Here is an 18,323-nt window from a genome sequence, read left to right as displayed (position 1 = left end):
GAGTAATAAGAATACAGACCACTTCGAATTATTTTATAAGATTCTGTTTTGTTAGGTACATTGAAAATGATGATAAAGAATGACTAAATTTAATTTTAAGGTCTGAAAATAAATAAAAGGGTGATTTATGACATTTTCAACTGTTTTTTGTTACACTGACTATGTTTAAAAAAACCTGTTGACATGTCCGGGTTCTGGACTCTAAAATCCGGGGTTTTCACGCGTCTTGTCCTAGTTTCCAAATTTTAGAGATGGCAACCCTAGTTAGGAGGGGTAGAGGTAGACTTAGATTAGATTACTGTTCGCAAATAGTTAAGAATGCGGGATGTTCTAGTTTTAGGGAAATTCGAAGATTAGCTCAGAGGATAGGAAAGAGTGGAGGTACGTGTCCAACCAGTCTTAGGACTGACGACCTTGTAATGATGATGATGATGAAATAAACGAAACCTAACAGAAACCACGATTATTAATAATATGTGTAATAAATCAAGTAAGTATCCATTTTGAAGAGTGAATTTTAAAACATTTCGGTGCTTTCCTCATATCAAATATACATTTTTGAAATATTTATACAAAAATATGATACTTTGTATTTGAAATCTTAAAAAAAATTGTATAGTAAAAGTGAAACCAGTGACTTTTGTTGTAGAATAAGCAATTGCAAAAAACCAAAATCACAACACCACTTAGATTTACAATTCACGTAAACTGTACTGTGAAACTTTTACCGTAATAATTGAAAAATATTTTGTTACATGCACATACATATACAAAAAAGTAGGTATACCTTCATGATTGACAAGTCGCACAGCACTACATCAACAAAATAAACATTTATTTCGTTTTATACCACGAAATTAGTATTCACAGAGGAATCCTTAAGGAAACATGCCGCACAGACATGTTACACACACATACATAATGTATACGATTGTATAACAATTGAAACGAAATTCGGCCTTATTTTCGACTATGAGGCAACACTGTGTCGAACAATAGTCATTAACGCTTGCACCATTTAAAAATTCACGACAAGTTCGTTTAGCAAATTTTTTCCGCGTAAAGAAACAATCACTAATTGCAAGGTACTATTACTGTTCGGTATGACCGGGTCCATGAATAGTCTAATATTTCAGCGTCACGCAATGTCATCCAGATTTGCGTAGAATTCACAAGTGCATTTTTAAATTTCTCATTTTTATTTAAATTTACTAACGCACGTACTGTACCACCTTTATTTCGACTTGCATTTGAAATCTGCCGACACCATGAGATTCTACGTACTTTTTTACGTAATATTCTTTAGTTAGAATCTCCAGGATAATTTTTCAGGGGTAGAAAATTCACGAGCGCCTTTTTATATTTAGCATTTTTACGTAAATTTACCAACGCACACGTTATACCGCCTTTATTTCGAATCGCATCTGAAATCTGCCGGCACCATGAGATTCTACGTACCTTTTTACATAATATTCTTTAGTTAGAATCTCCAGGATAATTTTTCAGGGGTAGAAAATTCACGAGCGCCTTTTTATATTTAGCATTTTTACGTGAATTTATCAACGCACCCATTGTACCGTCTTTATTTCACACCGCACGTGAAATCTGCCGACACCATGAGATTCTACGTACATTTTTACATGGTATTCGTTAGTTAGAATCTCCAGGATAATTTTTCAGGGGTAGAAAATTCACGAGCGCCTTTTTATATTTAGCATTTTTAGGTGAATTTACCAACGCGCAAATTGTACCGCCTTTATTTCGAATCGCATCTGAAATCTGCCGTCACCATGAGATTCTACGTACATTTTTACATAATATTCGTGAGTTAGAGTCTTTATAATAATTTTTATAGGAATAGATTCAAATTTTATTTTTCTAGTAAAGTAAGAACAGAAAACTTAAAACCAATGGGTAACTGTATTAATTGGTTCATAGTTTCTTATAAAGAAGAATAAAATAGACTTGTATTTTAATTAATGAATTACTGATACTTGGTGCTTTGAGAAAGGTCTTATCCCCCTTGTAATAGCTTTGGTCATTTTTAATTAAATTATCCTTTCCTGTGTTATAGAAATGGGACAGCAGCTGCCATCTATCTCGTGAGCAACCTCTTACAACTTTGTGTTTAAGGAAACACATAGGCGTAACATTCGTAAAACTATATCAGACGTTTATAATATTTTACGTTACAAATTTTGGCAATTTAAATAGGTTTGTCTTCAAAAATATATGTAGTTATTTAATTTTCAACACCGAATGCAGTGGTTTTGTTTCTTGATTTTTAGATAGCTATCATAACATAAAATGGCATTTGCCATGGAAAGTTGAGACAAAATGCACTCTAGCATTGACAAAAATACGTTTGTGTCTGTCATACTGTATAACTGAAAAATGGTAAGGATTTTCGTTTAATTAACTATCTGTAGTTTTAATTGTATAAAAACATCTAACTTTAAATTAATCAATTAACAAGGTAATCATAGTTGCACAATAGAACAACTTCAATTCTTGAATTAATTAGAGGTATGCTTGAATGATTTCTATTAATTCAAAAAGCAAAAGAAAAATAGAAAATCCTACTCTTTTAGACGATTATTTATTATACTTTTTGTCTTATTAATTGTGGTTTGTACGCCTCTGACATGCATTCAATATTCTACTCCAAGGTCATTAACGTCAATAATTCTTTGCATACATGTGCAAATTTTTAAAAAATAAAGAAAAGTACTGATTAGACTTAATTAATTTCTTCATAGAATATGAAACAAAATATTGGTTATTAGGTACGTATTTTTATTTTAACCTATACAAAGTTAATACATCTGCATAATGTTATAAGTAAAGTACAAAGATCGAAATTTAAATAATTTTAAATGAGGACAAGTTTGTCATTAACTTGGAAGTGTATTACATAAAATACTAAATTTGAATAAGTAAATTGTTGTACTTTGTCCCCTTAATATTCCATCTAAAGTGTGTGTAATAGGTATTAATAGTTTTTTAGGTTACATTTGTAATTATTCAATATTATTGAAATATTGAGATTGTGATTCATTTTAGTTTTAGACGCTGAAGGACAAGCTAATAATTTACTGTTTTTAACAAAAGAGCTTTGTAATGTAATGGTTAATATCTTTTCTAGGGAACTAATCGTAAAAGTTATCTTAGTGTTCAGCGATGCAGAGCAATGATATCTTTACGAAGAAAGAGAATAATTAGAAGGTATGAAATGTAACTAATCTATGCATTTTTTATTGTTATTTTTTGCATAAATACCACTAAAGAATTTTAATGCAATTTAAAAAGGTTAATTAAGTGTAATATTATTTGGAAAAGTTTTTGTATGTTACACTAACTTTAAACTTACAAAGTTACAAACATATTTAACTAATCATACAAATCATCAGAAAAACAAATATAATGTTAGTTGTGATAATGTTTAACTAATACAAGTAAAGTAATTATAAGTGCATGTTTTGATTACTGTACGTAACGTATGTAACAGTTAAAAATTCTTTTGGTATTAATGCATGCTCATATTTCCACATGCTTTTACCAGGTTGTGCTGACGTGAAAATTTCTGTACCCTACTTATCAAATACCTATTTGAAATGTCTGCTGAAGATTCCAAGAAAAGGTGCTTCATCAAAGACTTTATTGCAACTCTTATTCATGCAGCAATAATTCCAGTTATTCTGTATCATCTCTATTTGTATGATATGTAAGTAAATCAACACTCTTTTGGAATGCTTATTTTTCTTTTCTTTTGAAAAAGTTTTTCACGTCTTCACACTGTAATAATTTGCACCTTCTATTATCCCCTCCATCCCTCTTGTAGTTGTACCTTTTACATACAGGATGATTCCTTATAATAAATATATTCGTTTTATTTACCAGATTAATTTTATTATATTAAAAAAAAAATAAGAACATTCAATTCGGCATACAATTTGGCTAGCTACTTCTAAAAGGGATGACTTTAAAAATTTGATGGTACTATAAAAAAATTTAACTTTAATATTGATGTCAATGCATGTTACTATCCCAACTTTTTTTGTTCTTTACAGAATATTATTTGGAACCTTTAAGTTATTACTTTTGGCCTTTTTCATTGTATTTGTAATTGGTCCCCTTGTTTTCAAATACTCGTACAGTCTTCAAAGAAGCGTGATTTTTCTTAATTACGGTAAGTGAAATACAATTGATTAAAAGGCTGTTATTATTACTTTAACGACTGTGTCATTTCTCCAGTGAATTTTCCTGTTAATCCTAATTATTCCAATCCTGCTGCTTACGGTCTACCCGGAGTTTTAAACTTTGACGTTATAACTGATGATAATATAAAATTGGGAGTATGGTACATACTACCAGAAGAAATTATTAAATCGTCCCATAACGATGTTGATATCAACACCCTCGCCACTGCTAAACAGGTTGTATTATACAACCATGGTAATTCTGGAAACCGTGTCAGTCCTCACAGAGTCGAATTGTACCAAGTTCTCAGAAAGTATTTTCACGTAGTTGCCTTTGACTATAGAAGTGAGTATTTTGGCCTTTTTTTTGTTGGTCATTAAGATTTTCCTTTTATTAACTAATAAAACGACAGGCTATGGAGATTCTTCTGATGTGGAACCTTCAGAAGAAGGACTGGTGAGTGATGCAAAGTTCATGTTCAAGTGGATTAGAAATCATACATCGTCTGACATATTTGTGTGGGGTCATTCTCTTGGTACCGCCATTTCAACAAGATTGGTTCGTGAACTGGAAATGGAAAAGATTCAAGCAACTGGTCTAATTTTGGAAAGTCCATTTAACAACATGAGAGAAGAAATTGCGAGGCATCCTCTTGCAACAGTAAATTAATTGCATCTAAAACAACAGATAATTAGAAATTATAAAAATTGTTCATTTTCAGGCCTTTAAAAACCTACCATGGTTTCAGTTTACTGTGGTAAATCCCATGCAGGAAAATGGCTTTAAATTTGAAAATGATAAAAATATACAAAACGTTAACTGTTCAATTCTTATTCTTCATGCCAAGGATGACTTTGTTGTGCCTTATCAACTAGGATATGAGGTACAACAGTCCATACTTTTTTCTTTACTTTTCTATAATATATTTTTTTTATTATTTGAAAGCTGTATAAGACTGCATTAAGTAACCGTCAAAATGGCCAAGGAAGTGTACAGTTGGAAAGCTTTGACTCCAAGTTTAGTTACGGACATAAGCATATTTGTCGTGCACCAGAATTGCCTCGAATAATAGAGTAAGTTGTTCAAACAGTTGTGGAATAATCGATCAATTAAAAAATTATTTTTGCTCTTAGAAATTTCATTGTCAAAGCTAGAGACGAATTTGGAACAAGAAATCAAAAAGACTTCAGCATGAACGTGTGATTATTTATTATAGGTAATTTCTGTCAGTATTTATTTGTGTTTTGTTTGCTTTTGTAATTTGTACTTTTTATAGGGTCTTTGCACTTATTGCAAGTTGTTCTGTATTTTCTATGTTTAATCAATAAGTAAAGTGATTTAGCAAAGGTGAAATTGAAATAATAATTATTCACACATTATTAAATAACTTTAACTTAAACCCGACNCTTATCATTTTATCGTAATTTAAAAACTTAGAAATTGCACGGTACACTATAGGAACTACGATAAATTTTCCCTAATCGGCGCCATGTTTTTAGGCTCCTCTCATTTGACGGATCCCAATACATTTAACTGGATTCTCGAAAGATAGACAGAAGGTAAATTAATTTTTAATTCAACACCTGTCTTTTTTGCTTTTCTTTAAAACTGTATAAAAAAATTGACCCAAGATTTCGTCAATAGAAACTTTTTCTTTCAGTATACGCACCTTCAGAAGGATTTCTTGTAAACAAAGCCTGCTGTGGTAAATCATTCGCAGAATTTTCCCCATGTCCTGCTTCCTCCTTCTTTGATCCAACTTTCGGAGTTCTTAATGTTTTTCGGCGAACAGCGGACCGAAACCTTACAGACTGTTTAACGGTATTAATTGTTGTGGTTTCATTTTCGTCAACCGTACTTTCAGTAAAACTGTTTTCATTAGAAGGCTTAAAATCGTCGGTTGTTTCTCCACGCGATTGTTTCACTGCTTTGGTGCCGCTCTCTGTTTTTCCATTGCTATTATTATTAATGCTACTAATGCGATAGTTCTGTCCGTTTACGTTAGCAAACGTAGTAGTCTTTACTATAGGACTTTTCCTGTCCACAGGATAATTAATTTCCGTGCTTAATAGCTGTACAGGCGCTTGATAGAATTCTACAGTTGTGACTCTTTCTAATGGTACCACATTAAGAGGGTATTTTCGTGGATTTGCAGCAGCTCGGAACTGGGCTGGTTCAAATGTGGGTAGCTGTTGTGAAGTAGGCCATAAATTATTATTGTTTAGTTGACGATCAGTTGCGTCTTGGACTACAACCGTATCAGAAAATGTTTCAACGTCAGTCTCAGGCTGCTCTGTTCTCGTTGGCAATTCAAATTGGGGGCCCAGTGGCCTGTAACCACTTGGGGGATATGGCGCTTCCGAAAACACGGAATTTGCAACCAATGAAAAAATGAAGAAAACCTAAAGAAGAATAGAATAATGTACAAGTACAGGATAATAACATCTCAATGATAGAAAAAAGCAGTTGAGAATTTTGGGTGATTCATCAGATGCATTTCGCAAAATATGTCCTATATGATTCAAGAAGAAAGTTTGTTTAATGTTAGCGTATTAATAAGAACAGCTTTTGGTGTTGTTGACAAAAGGGATTTGTTCTAACCTCGTCACCTGAAGAATGACCTAGAAAGGCGTTCTAAAGGTCAAAAATTGGTAAGATGTTAATGGACAGGTCGTGGGCATAATCCTGAACTCCTAAACCCCCCCTAATTACGTTAATGAAGATGCAATATCATTTCTTCCATTTAATCCTAAATCATGAGTTATTTCTAAATAAAATTGATAAAAAAAGTAGATAGAACTTTCTACATTGCTAGCAACAACTATAAAACTGATAAAGCATGGCAATCTGATGCGTGCGTATTGGAATTGGGAGACAGCAACAAAGTATACGTTGGACAAACGGGCAGATCCCCTAATCAATGGAGAAAAGAACATAAAAAATTTCATCAGAATTAAAGGAATACCACCTATGCAGAGCACTATATTAAAGAAAACCGTGAAGTTGTCCTCTTCAAAGTAATAAATATTTTACCTAATGCAAATAAACGAATCAGGCATGAAGGTCTAGTCAGAGACATATTAAAGGCAGAAACAGGAGTTAGAAGTAGGGTTGCCATCCGTCCGGATTTCCCCGGATTTGTCCTAGTTTAGAGGCCATCCGGGGAGCGTCCGGGGGGGCTTCATTTGTAGTCCTGGTTTAAAAATTTAAAGTCTTGGGCCGCCCGCGGCACACAAAAAAAATCTAACTGATTATTAAAACAATTTGTAACAAACTGTAATAAGATTCTGTTTTGTTAGGTACCTTGAAAATGATGATAAAGAATGACTAAATTTAATTTTAAGATCCGAAAATAAATAAAAGGGTGATTTATGGCATTTTCAACTGTTTTTTGTTNTATAAAACAAATCAATTTTCAAAATGAGGTAGGTCCTATAGCATGTAGTCTGATTTTTATACTTTTTGTTTAAACAATTTCATTGTTAACAGCTTTTTTTTGTTCCGCTGACGACTTTATTGATCAATCATTTACTATTTATTGTCACACCTTAATTTAAATCCTTTCTGAATATCAAGCGACTTCAATTATTTTTAATATTATCGATTCAACACAGAATCATGTTTTGGAACAAATTCTCATTATCTTGTTTGCTATTAAACTTTTGGAACATTTCGTTGGGAGATTATATGTTTTCTTAAATGTATGTTTGGTTTTGTCCCCTGGTTTGTGCATATATTTAAGCAGATTGCCTCCTTTATTAGGTTTTTGTTCAGACAAACAGAAAGAATGAATGCTATTTTTGTAAGAAACATGTGGTGCTATTTGTATGTTTACAAAGAAATCTCACAAGCTAAGTAAGATAAAAACATGTTTAATGACAAAAACAGAAGCAAATTCTTTGCTAATTTTAAATTCACATGTATACATAATGATTTATACCATTATACCACATTTAAAATTAATTATAAATGAATTACAAATTGCTGTAGCTAATGTCAATAAATTCCAACGTATTTGTGTGCCCATCAGAGGGAAATTTCTAATTCGATTCTTTTGATGAGAATTCGTAGAAAAATCGCATGGAAACAAGATGGTTTATACTTGGAAATAAATCATAATAACACTTTGAAGTCTGTAATCAAACATATCGTGGAAACGCAATTTAACATGGGTACTTTTGATCACATTTTTATTACGTATGTTTGGTACCTGTACCTAATCCATAAAATAACGTCTACCATAATCATAATGCATACCTTTAATATTTAAAATATTCTTTGTCTTACCTTACCTATAATTATACTGCTAATTGTTATTGTTCATAATGAATCATTATCTTGCATTCGTCTCTGATTAATGATTCAATTTAAATAACATTGAACCACACAAAATGAGTTCCATTTAATTTCAAATTAAATAGCAATTTTCTCATCATCTTTTTTACAGAAACACCATAAACCAATTTACGTTTTAATACATAAGATTGGTATTTACTTGAGATAGTACAATAATATCACAACTCAATTAATAATAATATTTTTTTCTAGAAATCGTTTGTCAAGATATTCTCTTTTATTTGATTAATAAATGTTTTTATTTGCTCGGTTATAGCTCTTTAAATAACTTTTATCTTCAGCTATTAAAATTGGGACCATTTTTATTAGCGATAAATATTTAATAAGCTGGTTGATAAAAAGAAAATTAATTTAAAGTGATTATTGTGTACAAATGACAACAATTTTGTTTCATAAATGTAGAATGGTCAGTAGGTACATAAATACTAAATAGATTGGGTTCGGTTAGGTTAAGTAATTTGTTGGTTAGGTACTTAGATATTTCACTGGCATTTAAATATTATTTATATACTCATCGTATGGATTTAAATACTGACCCTACATAATATTTAAATACTCACTAAAAAGGATTGAAATATTGATCAGTAATCTTAAAATAAAAGAGAAAAAGAGCAGAAAAAATCAATTAATTCCTTGTGGCTTTCCTGTAAGGGTTATTAGACTGTTCTTTATGAATGTTAATGTTAGCATATAGCACGAAGGAGACATAAAACAGCTAAATATTCATCTTTTATTAGATGGACAGCTACCCTCATCCGTAAGTCCATTAATAAGATGAGCGACTGTAGTCATATGTTTTTGAACGTGGACTTGCCACTTGGTCATCTTGAGCAAGGTCGTTGGCATGTAACTTAAACCTGTTTATCATTTTCTATTCCTTCTTATAATGGAGGGTCTCGAACAATAGTTTTGTATATCTATAAGAACTAGTGAAATCTATATTCTCGTCATATAATCGTGTAATGTACTCCTCCTGTTTATATTATTCAATATGATGATTTGATGACATATAAACTGCAAAAAACTACAATTGCGATTTGTAATATTAATCCTGATGCTAATTATACACACTATTGGTTAATTAAGAACCAAACACGTGGTTGCAAAATACGACATATTGTAGAAAATTTCGTTCAAATACCTTCAGCAATTTTTTTGTACATATACATTAGTCTAATAAATGCAGAATACTCTCTGATGTCAAAACAAAACACCAAGCGTCCCAAACTTCGGTAATGTTATTGTCTTCTTCGGGAACTGAGGAGAACTTTATCCCTGTAGATGACCTTGTTACCGAAAAGTACTTTGGGCGCTTAGCGGTGTCTTATTTTGGCGTTGGGATTTGAACTATTTATTAGAGTGTTCTACAACACCGCCAAAGTTTTCGAGTGTTATCGATTCCAATAATTGCAATTTAAAACTTTTCAGGGATGTTACGCGTTGTTCAAAAGATTTTGAGAAGTCTGTTAGTTTAGAATATTTTTTAGAGAAGCAGATGATGTTTTCACGCATTCGCAAAATTATGCATATCTATATTTTTTAAACCAGGTCTACCTAAAAACACCAACTGCTTCTCTAAAAAATGATGTTCTGAACTAACGGACTTGTCAAAATCTTTTGAACAAAGCCTAACATCCTTCGAAATGTTTAAATCGCACGTTTGGACTTACGTTCATTACTACTTAGATATGGGAATAGTTAGGACGATCAAAATTGGCATAATCCGCAATGAAACTATCACATTTACTTCTTTCTTTCAACTTACTGGCTAAAATGGAGCGGTTGCTGACAGAACTCCTACTTTTACTCAAAAATAGACGTTGTAGCGATTATCGCAAACATAGAAAAGAGATGTCAGGTAGCAATTGCAGCGGACACTAATAAAGAAAAAGAAATAACATTACACCAGTTGATGTGTAACAGAAAGAGATGCAGGCAAGCAGAATTTGAGCATCGGACTTTAAANATACATTTTAATAAAAATCTAAATGCTGACGTTGCTGTAAATCCCCCATGCATTTGGTACTTCTCCAGTTATATTAGCTGGAGTGTGTTATCTGTGTTCTGCAAATATTAAACGGTGGAGTATGTAAATGAAGCTATTAACGATTTAAATGTTTTAATACGTTTTAATAAAAATCTAAGTGCTGACGTTGCTGTAAATCCCCCAGATATTTGGTACTTCCCCGGTTGTATTAGCTGGAGTGTGTAATCTGTGGTTCTGCAAATATTAAACGATGGAGTATGTAAATGCAGCTATTAACAATTTAAATGTTTTAACACATTTTAATAAAAATCTAAATGCTGATGTTGCTGTAAATCCCCCATGTTTTGGTTATATTAGCTGGAGTGTATTATCTGTGTTCTGTAAATATTAAACGGTGGAGTATGTAAATGAAGCTATTAACGATTTAAATGTTTTAATACATTTTAATAAAAACCTAAATGCTGACATTCTAACATCCCTTTATAAGGAAAATATATCGTAGACGTAGCTACTCAAATAAATTTAAAAATGACCTATGCTATTAAAAGTTTCAAATAAAATATCTACTAAACGGTTAGTTGTTTGTATTTTAACTGAAAATGAATATTTTATGGGAAGTAAATAATACTCATTAACTAATTAAGAACAGTAAAAAAAATGAAATCTGCATGGAATTATACAAGATGAACTTTTACTCACTTCAAATTGTAATTTCAAAAAATATTGATTATTGATCATTTAATGTATGAAATAATATTAAAACACTTAAGAAAATGTATCACAGAATTTGTAGCATTACTGTACCAAAATCTGAATAAAAGTTTCATCTAAATTGGCTAATTGGTTTTCAAGGAAATAGCGGATATAAATAATGACCAGGAACATAAACTCGTTCATTAAAATCGTACATTTAGTGCATACTTGTTTTATAAAACATCATTCTGTGCAAATAACATCAATGTTAATAATTCTTGTGGTATCAGAGACGCTATTTTAAAATTTGGGGAGATACATCAATAAACTTTAGGGGTGACTACGCCGCCAGTTATTGATTAGAGTTACACAATTTTCTTGGGAAGTGCAAGGCAAATAGACCAATACAAACACTGCTATAACGTGATGCTATTATGGGATAAATCTATTTATAACAATTTTATTTAAAATAACTATACTCAAGTCAGTCAAAATTTACGTATTTTATACATCCACACATCTATCTTATAGTTAAGTCTTTGTGAATACTTTATACTTGGCATGTTTCACGATTTTAGATAAGGGAGATTAGTTAAACATTGTCTTTTTTATAAATAAACACTGCATCATAAAAGGAGTAAACATTTTGGGATAATAACAACTAGATTTGCAATATATTCGCTGTAAANTTATGACATTTTCAACTGTTTTTTGTTACACTGACTATGTTTAAAAAAACCTGTTGACATGTCCGGGTTCTGGACTCTAAAATCCGGGGTTTTCACGCGTCTTGTCCTAGTTTCCAAATTTTAGAGATGGCAACCCTAGTTAGGAGGGGTAGAGGTAGACTTAGATTAGATTACTGTTCGCAAATAGTTAAGAATGCGGGATGTTCTAGTTTTAGGGAAATTCGAAGATTAGCTCAGAGGATAGGAAAGAGTGGAGGTACGTGTCCAACCAGTCTTAGGACTGACGACCTTGTAATGATGATGATGATGAAATAAACGAAACCTAACAGAAACCACGATTATTAATAATATGTGTAATAAATCAAGTAAGTATCCATTTTGAAGAGTGAATTTTAAAACATTTCGGTGCTTTCCTCATATCAAATATACATTTTTGAAATATTTATACAAAAATATGATACTTTGTATTTGAAATCTTAAAAAAAATTGTATAGTAAAAGTGAAACCAGTGACTTTTGTTGTAGAATAAGCAATTGCAAAAAACCAAAATCACAACACCACTTAGATTTACAATTCACGTAAACTGTACTGTGAAACTTTTACCGTAATAATTGAAAAATATTTTGTTACATGCACATACATATACAAAAAAGTAGGTATACCTTCATGATTGACAAGTCGCACAGCACTACATCAACAAAATAAACATTTATTTCGTTTTATACCACGAAATTAGTATTCACAGAGGAATCCTTAAGGAAACATGCCGCACAGACATGTTACACACACATACATAATGTATACGATTGTATAACAATTGAAACGAAATTCGGCCTTATTTTCGACTATGAGGCAACACTGTGTCGAACAATAGTCATTAACGCTTGCACCATTTAAAAATTCACGACAAGTTCGTTTAGCAAATTTTTTCCGCGTAAAGAAACAATCACTAATTGCAAGGTACTATTACTGTTCGGTATGACCGGGTCCATGAATAGTCTAATATTTCAGCGTCACGCAATGTCATCCAGATTTGCGTAGAATTCACAAGTGCATTTTTAAATTTCTCATTTTTATTTAAATTTACTAACGCACGTACTGTACCACCTTTATTTCGACTTGCATTTGAAATCTGCCGACACCATGAGATTCTACGTACTTTTTTACGTAATATTCTTTAGTTAGAATCTCCAGGATAATTTTTCAGGGGTAGAAAATTCACGAGCGCCTTTTTATATTTAGCATTTTTACGTGAATTTATCAACGCACCCATTGTACCGTCTTTATTTNATTTTAATAAAAATCTAAGTGCTGACGTTGCTGTAAATCCCCCATGCATTTGGTACTTCTCCAGTTATATTAGCTGGAGTGTGTTATCTGTGTTCTGCAAATATTAAACGGTGGAGTATGTAAATGAAGCTATTAACGATTTAAATGTTTTAATACATTTTAATAAAAATCTAAGTGCTGACGTTGCTGTAAATCCCCCATGCATTTGGTACTTCTCCAGTTATATTAGCTGGAGTGTGTTATCTGTGTTCTGCAAATATTAAACGGTGGAGTATGTAAATGAAGCTATTAACGATTTAAATGTTTTAATACATTTTAATAAAAATCTAAGTGCTGACGTTGCTGTAAATCCCCCATGCATTTGGTACTTCTCCAGTTATATTAGCTGGAGTGTGTTATCTGTGTTCTGCAAATATTAAACGGTGGAGTATGTAAATGAAGCTATTAACGATTTAAATGTTTTAATACATTTTAATAAAAATCTAAGTGCTGACGTTGCTGTAAATCCCCCATGCATTTGGTACTTCTCCAGTTATATTAGCTGGAGTGTGTTATCTGTGTTCTGCAAATATTAAACGGTGGAGTATGTAAATGAAGCTATTAACGATTTAAATGTTTTAATACATTTTAATAAAAATCTAAGTGCTGACGTTGCTGTAAATCCCCCATGCATTTGGTACTTCTCCAGTTATATTAGCTGGAGTGTGTTATCTGTGTTCTGCAAATATTAAACGGTGGAGTATGTAAATGAAGCTATTAACGATTTAAATGTTTTAATACATTTTAATAAAAATCTAAGTGCTGACGTTGCTGTAAATCCCCCATGCATTTGGTACTTCTCCAGTTATATTAGCTGGAGTGTGTTATCTGTGTTCTGCAAATATTAAACGGTGGAGTATGTAAATGAAGCTATTAACGATTTAAATGTTTTAATACATTTTAATAAAAATCTAAGTGCTGACGTTGCTGTAAATCCCCCATGCATTTGGTACTTCTCCAGTTATATTAGCTGGAGTGTGTTATCTGTGTTCTGCAAATATTAAACGGTGGAGTATGTAAATGAAGCTATTAACGATTTAAATGTTTTAATACATTTTAATAAAAATCTAAGTGCTGACGTTGCTGTAAATCCCCCATGCATTTGGTACTTCTCCAGTTATATTAGCTGGAGTGTGTTATCTGTGTTCTGCAAATATTAAACGGTGGAGTATGTAAATGAAGCTATTAACGATTTAAATGTTTTAATACATTTTAATAAAAATCTAAGTGCTGACGTTGCTGTAAATCCCCCATGCATTTGGTACTTCTCCAGTTATATTAGCTGGAGTGTGTTATCTGTGTTCTGCAAATATTAAACGGTGGAGTATGTAAATGAAGCTATTAACGATTTAAATGTTTTAATACATTTTAATAAAAATCTAAGTGCTGACGTTGCTGTAAATCCCCCATGCATTTGGTACTTCTCCAGTTATATTAGCTGGAGTGTGTTATCTGTGTTCTGCAAATATTAAACGGTGGAGTATGTAAATGAAGCTATTAACGATTTAAATGTTTTAATACATTTTAATAAAAATCTAAGTGCTGACGTTGCTGTAAATCCCCCATGCATTTGGTACTTCTCCAGTTATATTAGCTGGAGTGTGTTATCTGTGTTCTGCAAATATTAAACGGTGGAGTATGTAAATGAAGCTATTAACGATTTAAATGTTTTAATACATTTTAATAAAAATCTAAGTGCTGACGTTGCTGTAAATCCCCCATGCATTTGGTACTTCTCCAGTTATATTAGCTGGAGTGTGTTATCTGTGTTCTGCAAATATTAAACGGTGGAGTATGTAAATGAAGCTATTAACGATTTAAATGTTTTAATACATTTTAATAAAAATCTAAGTGCTGACGTTGCTGTAAATCCCCCATGCATTTGGTACTTCTCCAGTTATATTAGCTGGAGTGTGTTATCTGTGTTCTGCAAATATTAAACGGTGGAGTATGTAAATGAAGCTATTAACGATTTAAATGTTTTAATACATTTTAATAAAAATCTAAGTGCTGACGTTGCTGTAAATCCCCCATGCATTTGGTACTTCTCCAGTTATATTAGCTGGAGTGTGTTATCTGTGTTCTGCAAATATTAAACGGTGGAGTATGTAAATGAAGCTATTAACGATTTAAATGTTTTAATACATTTTAATAAAAATCTAAGTGCTGACGTTGCTGTAAATCCCCCATGCATTTGGTACTTCTCCAGTTATATTAGCTGGAGTGTGTTATCTGTGTTCTGCAAATATTAAACGGTGGAGTATGTAAATGAAGCTATTAACGATTTAAATGTTTTAATACATTTTAATAAAAATCTAAGTGCTGACGTTGCTGTAAATCCCCCATGCATTTGGTACTTCTCCAGTTATATTAGCTGGAGTGTGTTATCTGTGTTCTGCAAATATTAAACGGTGGAGTATGTAAATGAAGCTATTAACGATTTAAATGTTTTAATACATTTTAATAAAAATCTAAGTGCTGACGTTGCTGTAAATCCCCCATGCATTTGGTACTTCTCCAGTTATATTAGCTGGAGTGTGTTATCTGTGTTCTGCAAATATTAAACGGTGGAGTATGTAAATGAAGCTATTAACGATTTAAATGTTTTAATACATTTTAATAAAAATCTAAGTGCTGACGTTGCTGTAAATCCCCCATGCATTTGGTACTTCTCCAGTTATATTAGCTGGAGTGTGTTATCTGTGTTCTGCAAATATTAAACGGTGGAGTATGTAAATGAAGCTATTAACGATTTAAATGTTTTAATACATTTTAATAAAAATCTAAGTGCTGACGTTGCTGTAAATCCCCCATGCATTTGGTACTTCTCCAGTTATATTAGCTGGAGTGTGTTATCTGTGTTCTGCAAATATTAAACGGTGGAGTATGTAAATGAAGCTATTAACGATTTAAATGTTTTAATACATTTTAATAAAAATCTAAGTGCTGACGTTGCTGTAAATCCCCCATGCATTTGGTACTTCTCCAGTTATATTAGCTGGAGTGTGTTATCTGTGTTCTGCAAATATTAAACGGTGGAGTATGTAAATGAAGCTATTAACGATTTAAATGTTTTAATACATTTTAATAAAAATCTAAGTGCTGACGTTGCTGTAAATCCCCCATGCATTTGGTACTTCTCCAGTTATATTAGCTGGAGTGTGTTATCTGTGTTCTGCAAATATTAAACGGTGGAGTATGTAAATGAAGCTATTAACGATTTAAATGTTTTAATACATTTTAATAAAAATCTAAGTGCTGACGTTGCTGTAAATCCCCCATGCATTTGGTACTTCTCCAGTTATATTAGCTGGAGTGTGTTATCTGTGTTCTGCAAATATTAAACGGTGGAGTATGTAAATGAAGCTATTAACGATTTAAATGTTTTAATACATTTTAATAAAAATCTAAGTGCTGACGTTGCTGTAAATCCCCCATGCATTTGGTACTTCTCCAGTTATATTAGCTGGAGTGTGTTATCTGTGTTCTGCAAATATTAAACGGTGGAGTATGTAAATGAAGCTATTAACGATTTAAATGTTTTAATACATTTTAATAAAAATCTAAGTGCTGACGTTGCTGTAAATCCCCCATGCATTTGGTACTTCTCCAGTTATATTAGCTGGAGTGTGTTATCTGTGTTCTGCAAATATTAAACGGTGGAGTATGTAAATGAAGCTATTAACGATTTAAATGTTTTAATACATTTTAATAAAAATCTAAGTGCTGACGTTGCTGTAAATCCCCCATGCATTTGGTACTTCTCCAGTTATATTAGCTGGAGTGTGTTATCTGTGTTCTGCAAATATTAAACGGTGGAGTATGTAAATGAAGCTATTAACGATTTAAATGTTTTAATACATTTTAATAAAAATCTAAGTGCTGACGTTGCTGTAAATCCCCCATGCATTTGGTACTTCTCCAGTTATATTAGCTGGAGTGTGTTATCTGTGTTCTGCAAATATTAAACGGTGGAGTATGTAAATGAAGCTATTAACGATTTAAATGTTTTAATACATTTTAATAAAAATCTAAGTGCTGACGTTGCTGTAAATCCCCCATGCATTTGGTACTTCTCCAGTTATATTAGCTGGAGTGTGTTATCTGTGTTCTGCAAATATTAAACGGTGGAGTATGTAAATGAAGCTATTAACGATTTAAATGTTTTAATACATTTTAATAAAAATCTAAGTGCTGACGTTGCTGTAAATCCCCCATGCATTTGGTACTTCTCCAGTTATATTAGCTGGAGTGTGTTATCTGTGTTCTGCAAATATTAAACGGTGGAGTATGTAAATGAAGCTATTAACGATTTAAATGTTTTAATACATTTTAATAAAAATCTAAGTGCTGACGTTGCTGTAAATCCCCCATGCATTTGGTACTTCTCCAGTTATATTAGCTGGAGTGTGTTATCTGTGTTCTGCAAATATTAAACGGTGGAGTATGTAAATGAAGCTATTAACGATTTAAATGTTTTAATACATTTTAATAAAAATCTAAGTGCTGACGTTGCTGTAAATCCCCCATGCATTTGGTACTTCTCCAGTTATATTAGCTGGAGTGTGTTATCTGTGTTCTGCAAATATTAAACGGTGGAGTATGTAAATGAAGCTATTAACGATTTAAATGTTTTAATACATTTTAATAAAAATCTAAGTGCTGACGTTGCTGTAAATCCCCCATGCATTTGGTACTTCTCCAGTTATATTAGCTGGAGTGTGTTATCTGTGTTCTGCAAATATTAAACGGTGGAGTATGTAAATGAAGCTATTAACGATTTAAATGTTTTAATACATTTTAATAAAAATCTAAGTGCTGACGTTGCTGTAAATCCCCCATGCATTTGGTACTTCTCCAGTTATATTAGCTGGAGTGTGTTATCTGTGTTCTGCAAATATTAAACGGTGGAGTATGTAAATGAAGCTATTAACGATTTAAATGTTTTAATACATTTTAATAAAAATCTAAGTGCTGACGTTGCTGTAAATCCCCCATGCATTTGGTACTTCTCCAGTTATATTAGCTGGAGTGTGTTATCTGTGTTCTGCAAATATTAAACGGTGGAG

The 18,323-nt window shown here is 32.0% G+C and overlaps 2 protein-coding genes across 8 annotated transcripts in view; one reads left to right on the top strand and one right to left on the bottom strand.

Annotated features, from left to right (window-relative positions):
• Positions 1 to 12,618, bottom strand: part of LOC108736316 (RGS domain-containing serine/threonine-protein kinase A-like) — a 19,906-nt gene extending 7,288 nt beyond the window's left edge. For both annotated transcript variants that reach the window (XM_018468692.1, XM_018468693.1), the window contains exons 1-2: positions 12,588 to 12,618; positions 5,870 to 6,602 (exon numbers count right to left, since the gene is read on the bottom strand). In XM_018468692.1, the coding sequence (XP_018324194.1) occupies positions 5,870 to 6,602; positions 12,588 to 12,593 (739 nt within the window). In that variant the 5' untranslated portion in view covers positions 12,594 to 12,618. The remainder of the gene's footprint in view (positions 1 to 5,869; positions 6,603 to 12,587) is intronic.
• Positions 2,340 to 5,553, top strand: LOC108736317 (monoacylglycerol lipase ABHD12). 6 transcript variants are annotated; one of them, XM_018468695.2, is made up of 9 exons: positions 2,340 to 2,397; positions 3,146 to 3,225; positions 3,563 to 3,724; positions 4,071 to 4,189; positions 4,255 to 4,545; positions 4,613 to 4,860; positions 4,922 to 5,083; positions 5,146 to 5,273; positions 5,334 to 5,553. In XM_018468695.2, exons 3-9 carry the CDS (start codon positions 3,615 to 3,617, stop codon positions 5,401 to 5,403), a joined length of 1,128 nt encoding a protein of 375 aa, XP_018324197.1. In that variant the 5' UTR covers positions 2,340 to 2,397; positions 3,146 to 3,225; positions 3,563 to 3,614; the 3' UTR covers positions 5,404 to 5,553. The 6 variants fall into 6 exon arrangements, with proteins under 6 accessions (XP_018324197.1, XP_018324199.1, XP_018324201.1 ...); XM_018468694.1 differs by lacking the exon at positions 2,340 to 2,397 and adding an exon at positions 2,774 to 2,786; XM_018468697.2 differs by lacking the exon at positions 3,563 to 3,724 and having other exon boundaries at positions 2,341 to 2,397.
• Positions 12,619 to 18,323: the final 5,705 nt, after the last annotated feature.

This window comes from Agrilus planipennis, unplaced genomic scaffold, assembly GCF_000699045.2.
Source record: "Agrilus planipennis isolate EAB-ADULT unplaced genomic scaffold, Apla_2.0 scaffold110, whole genome shotgun sequence".
NCBI lineage: Eukaryota > Metazoa > Arthropoda > Insecta > Coleoptera > Buprestidae > Agrilus > Agrilus planipennis.
The sequence above is the reverse complement of the archived record's forward strand: the minus strand, read 5'-3'. Positions and strand labels throughout refer to the sequence as shown.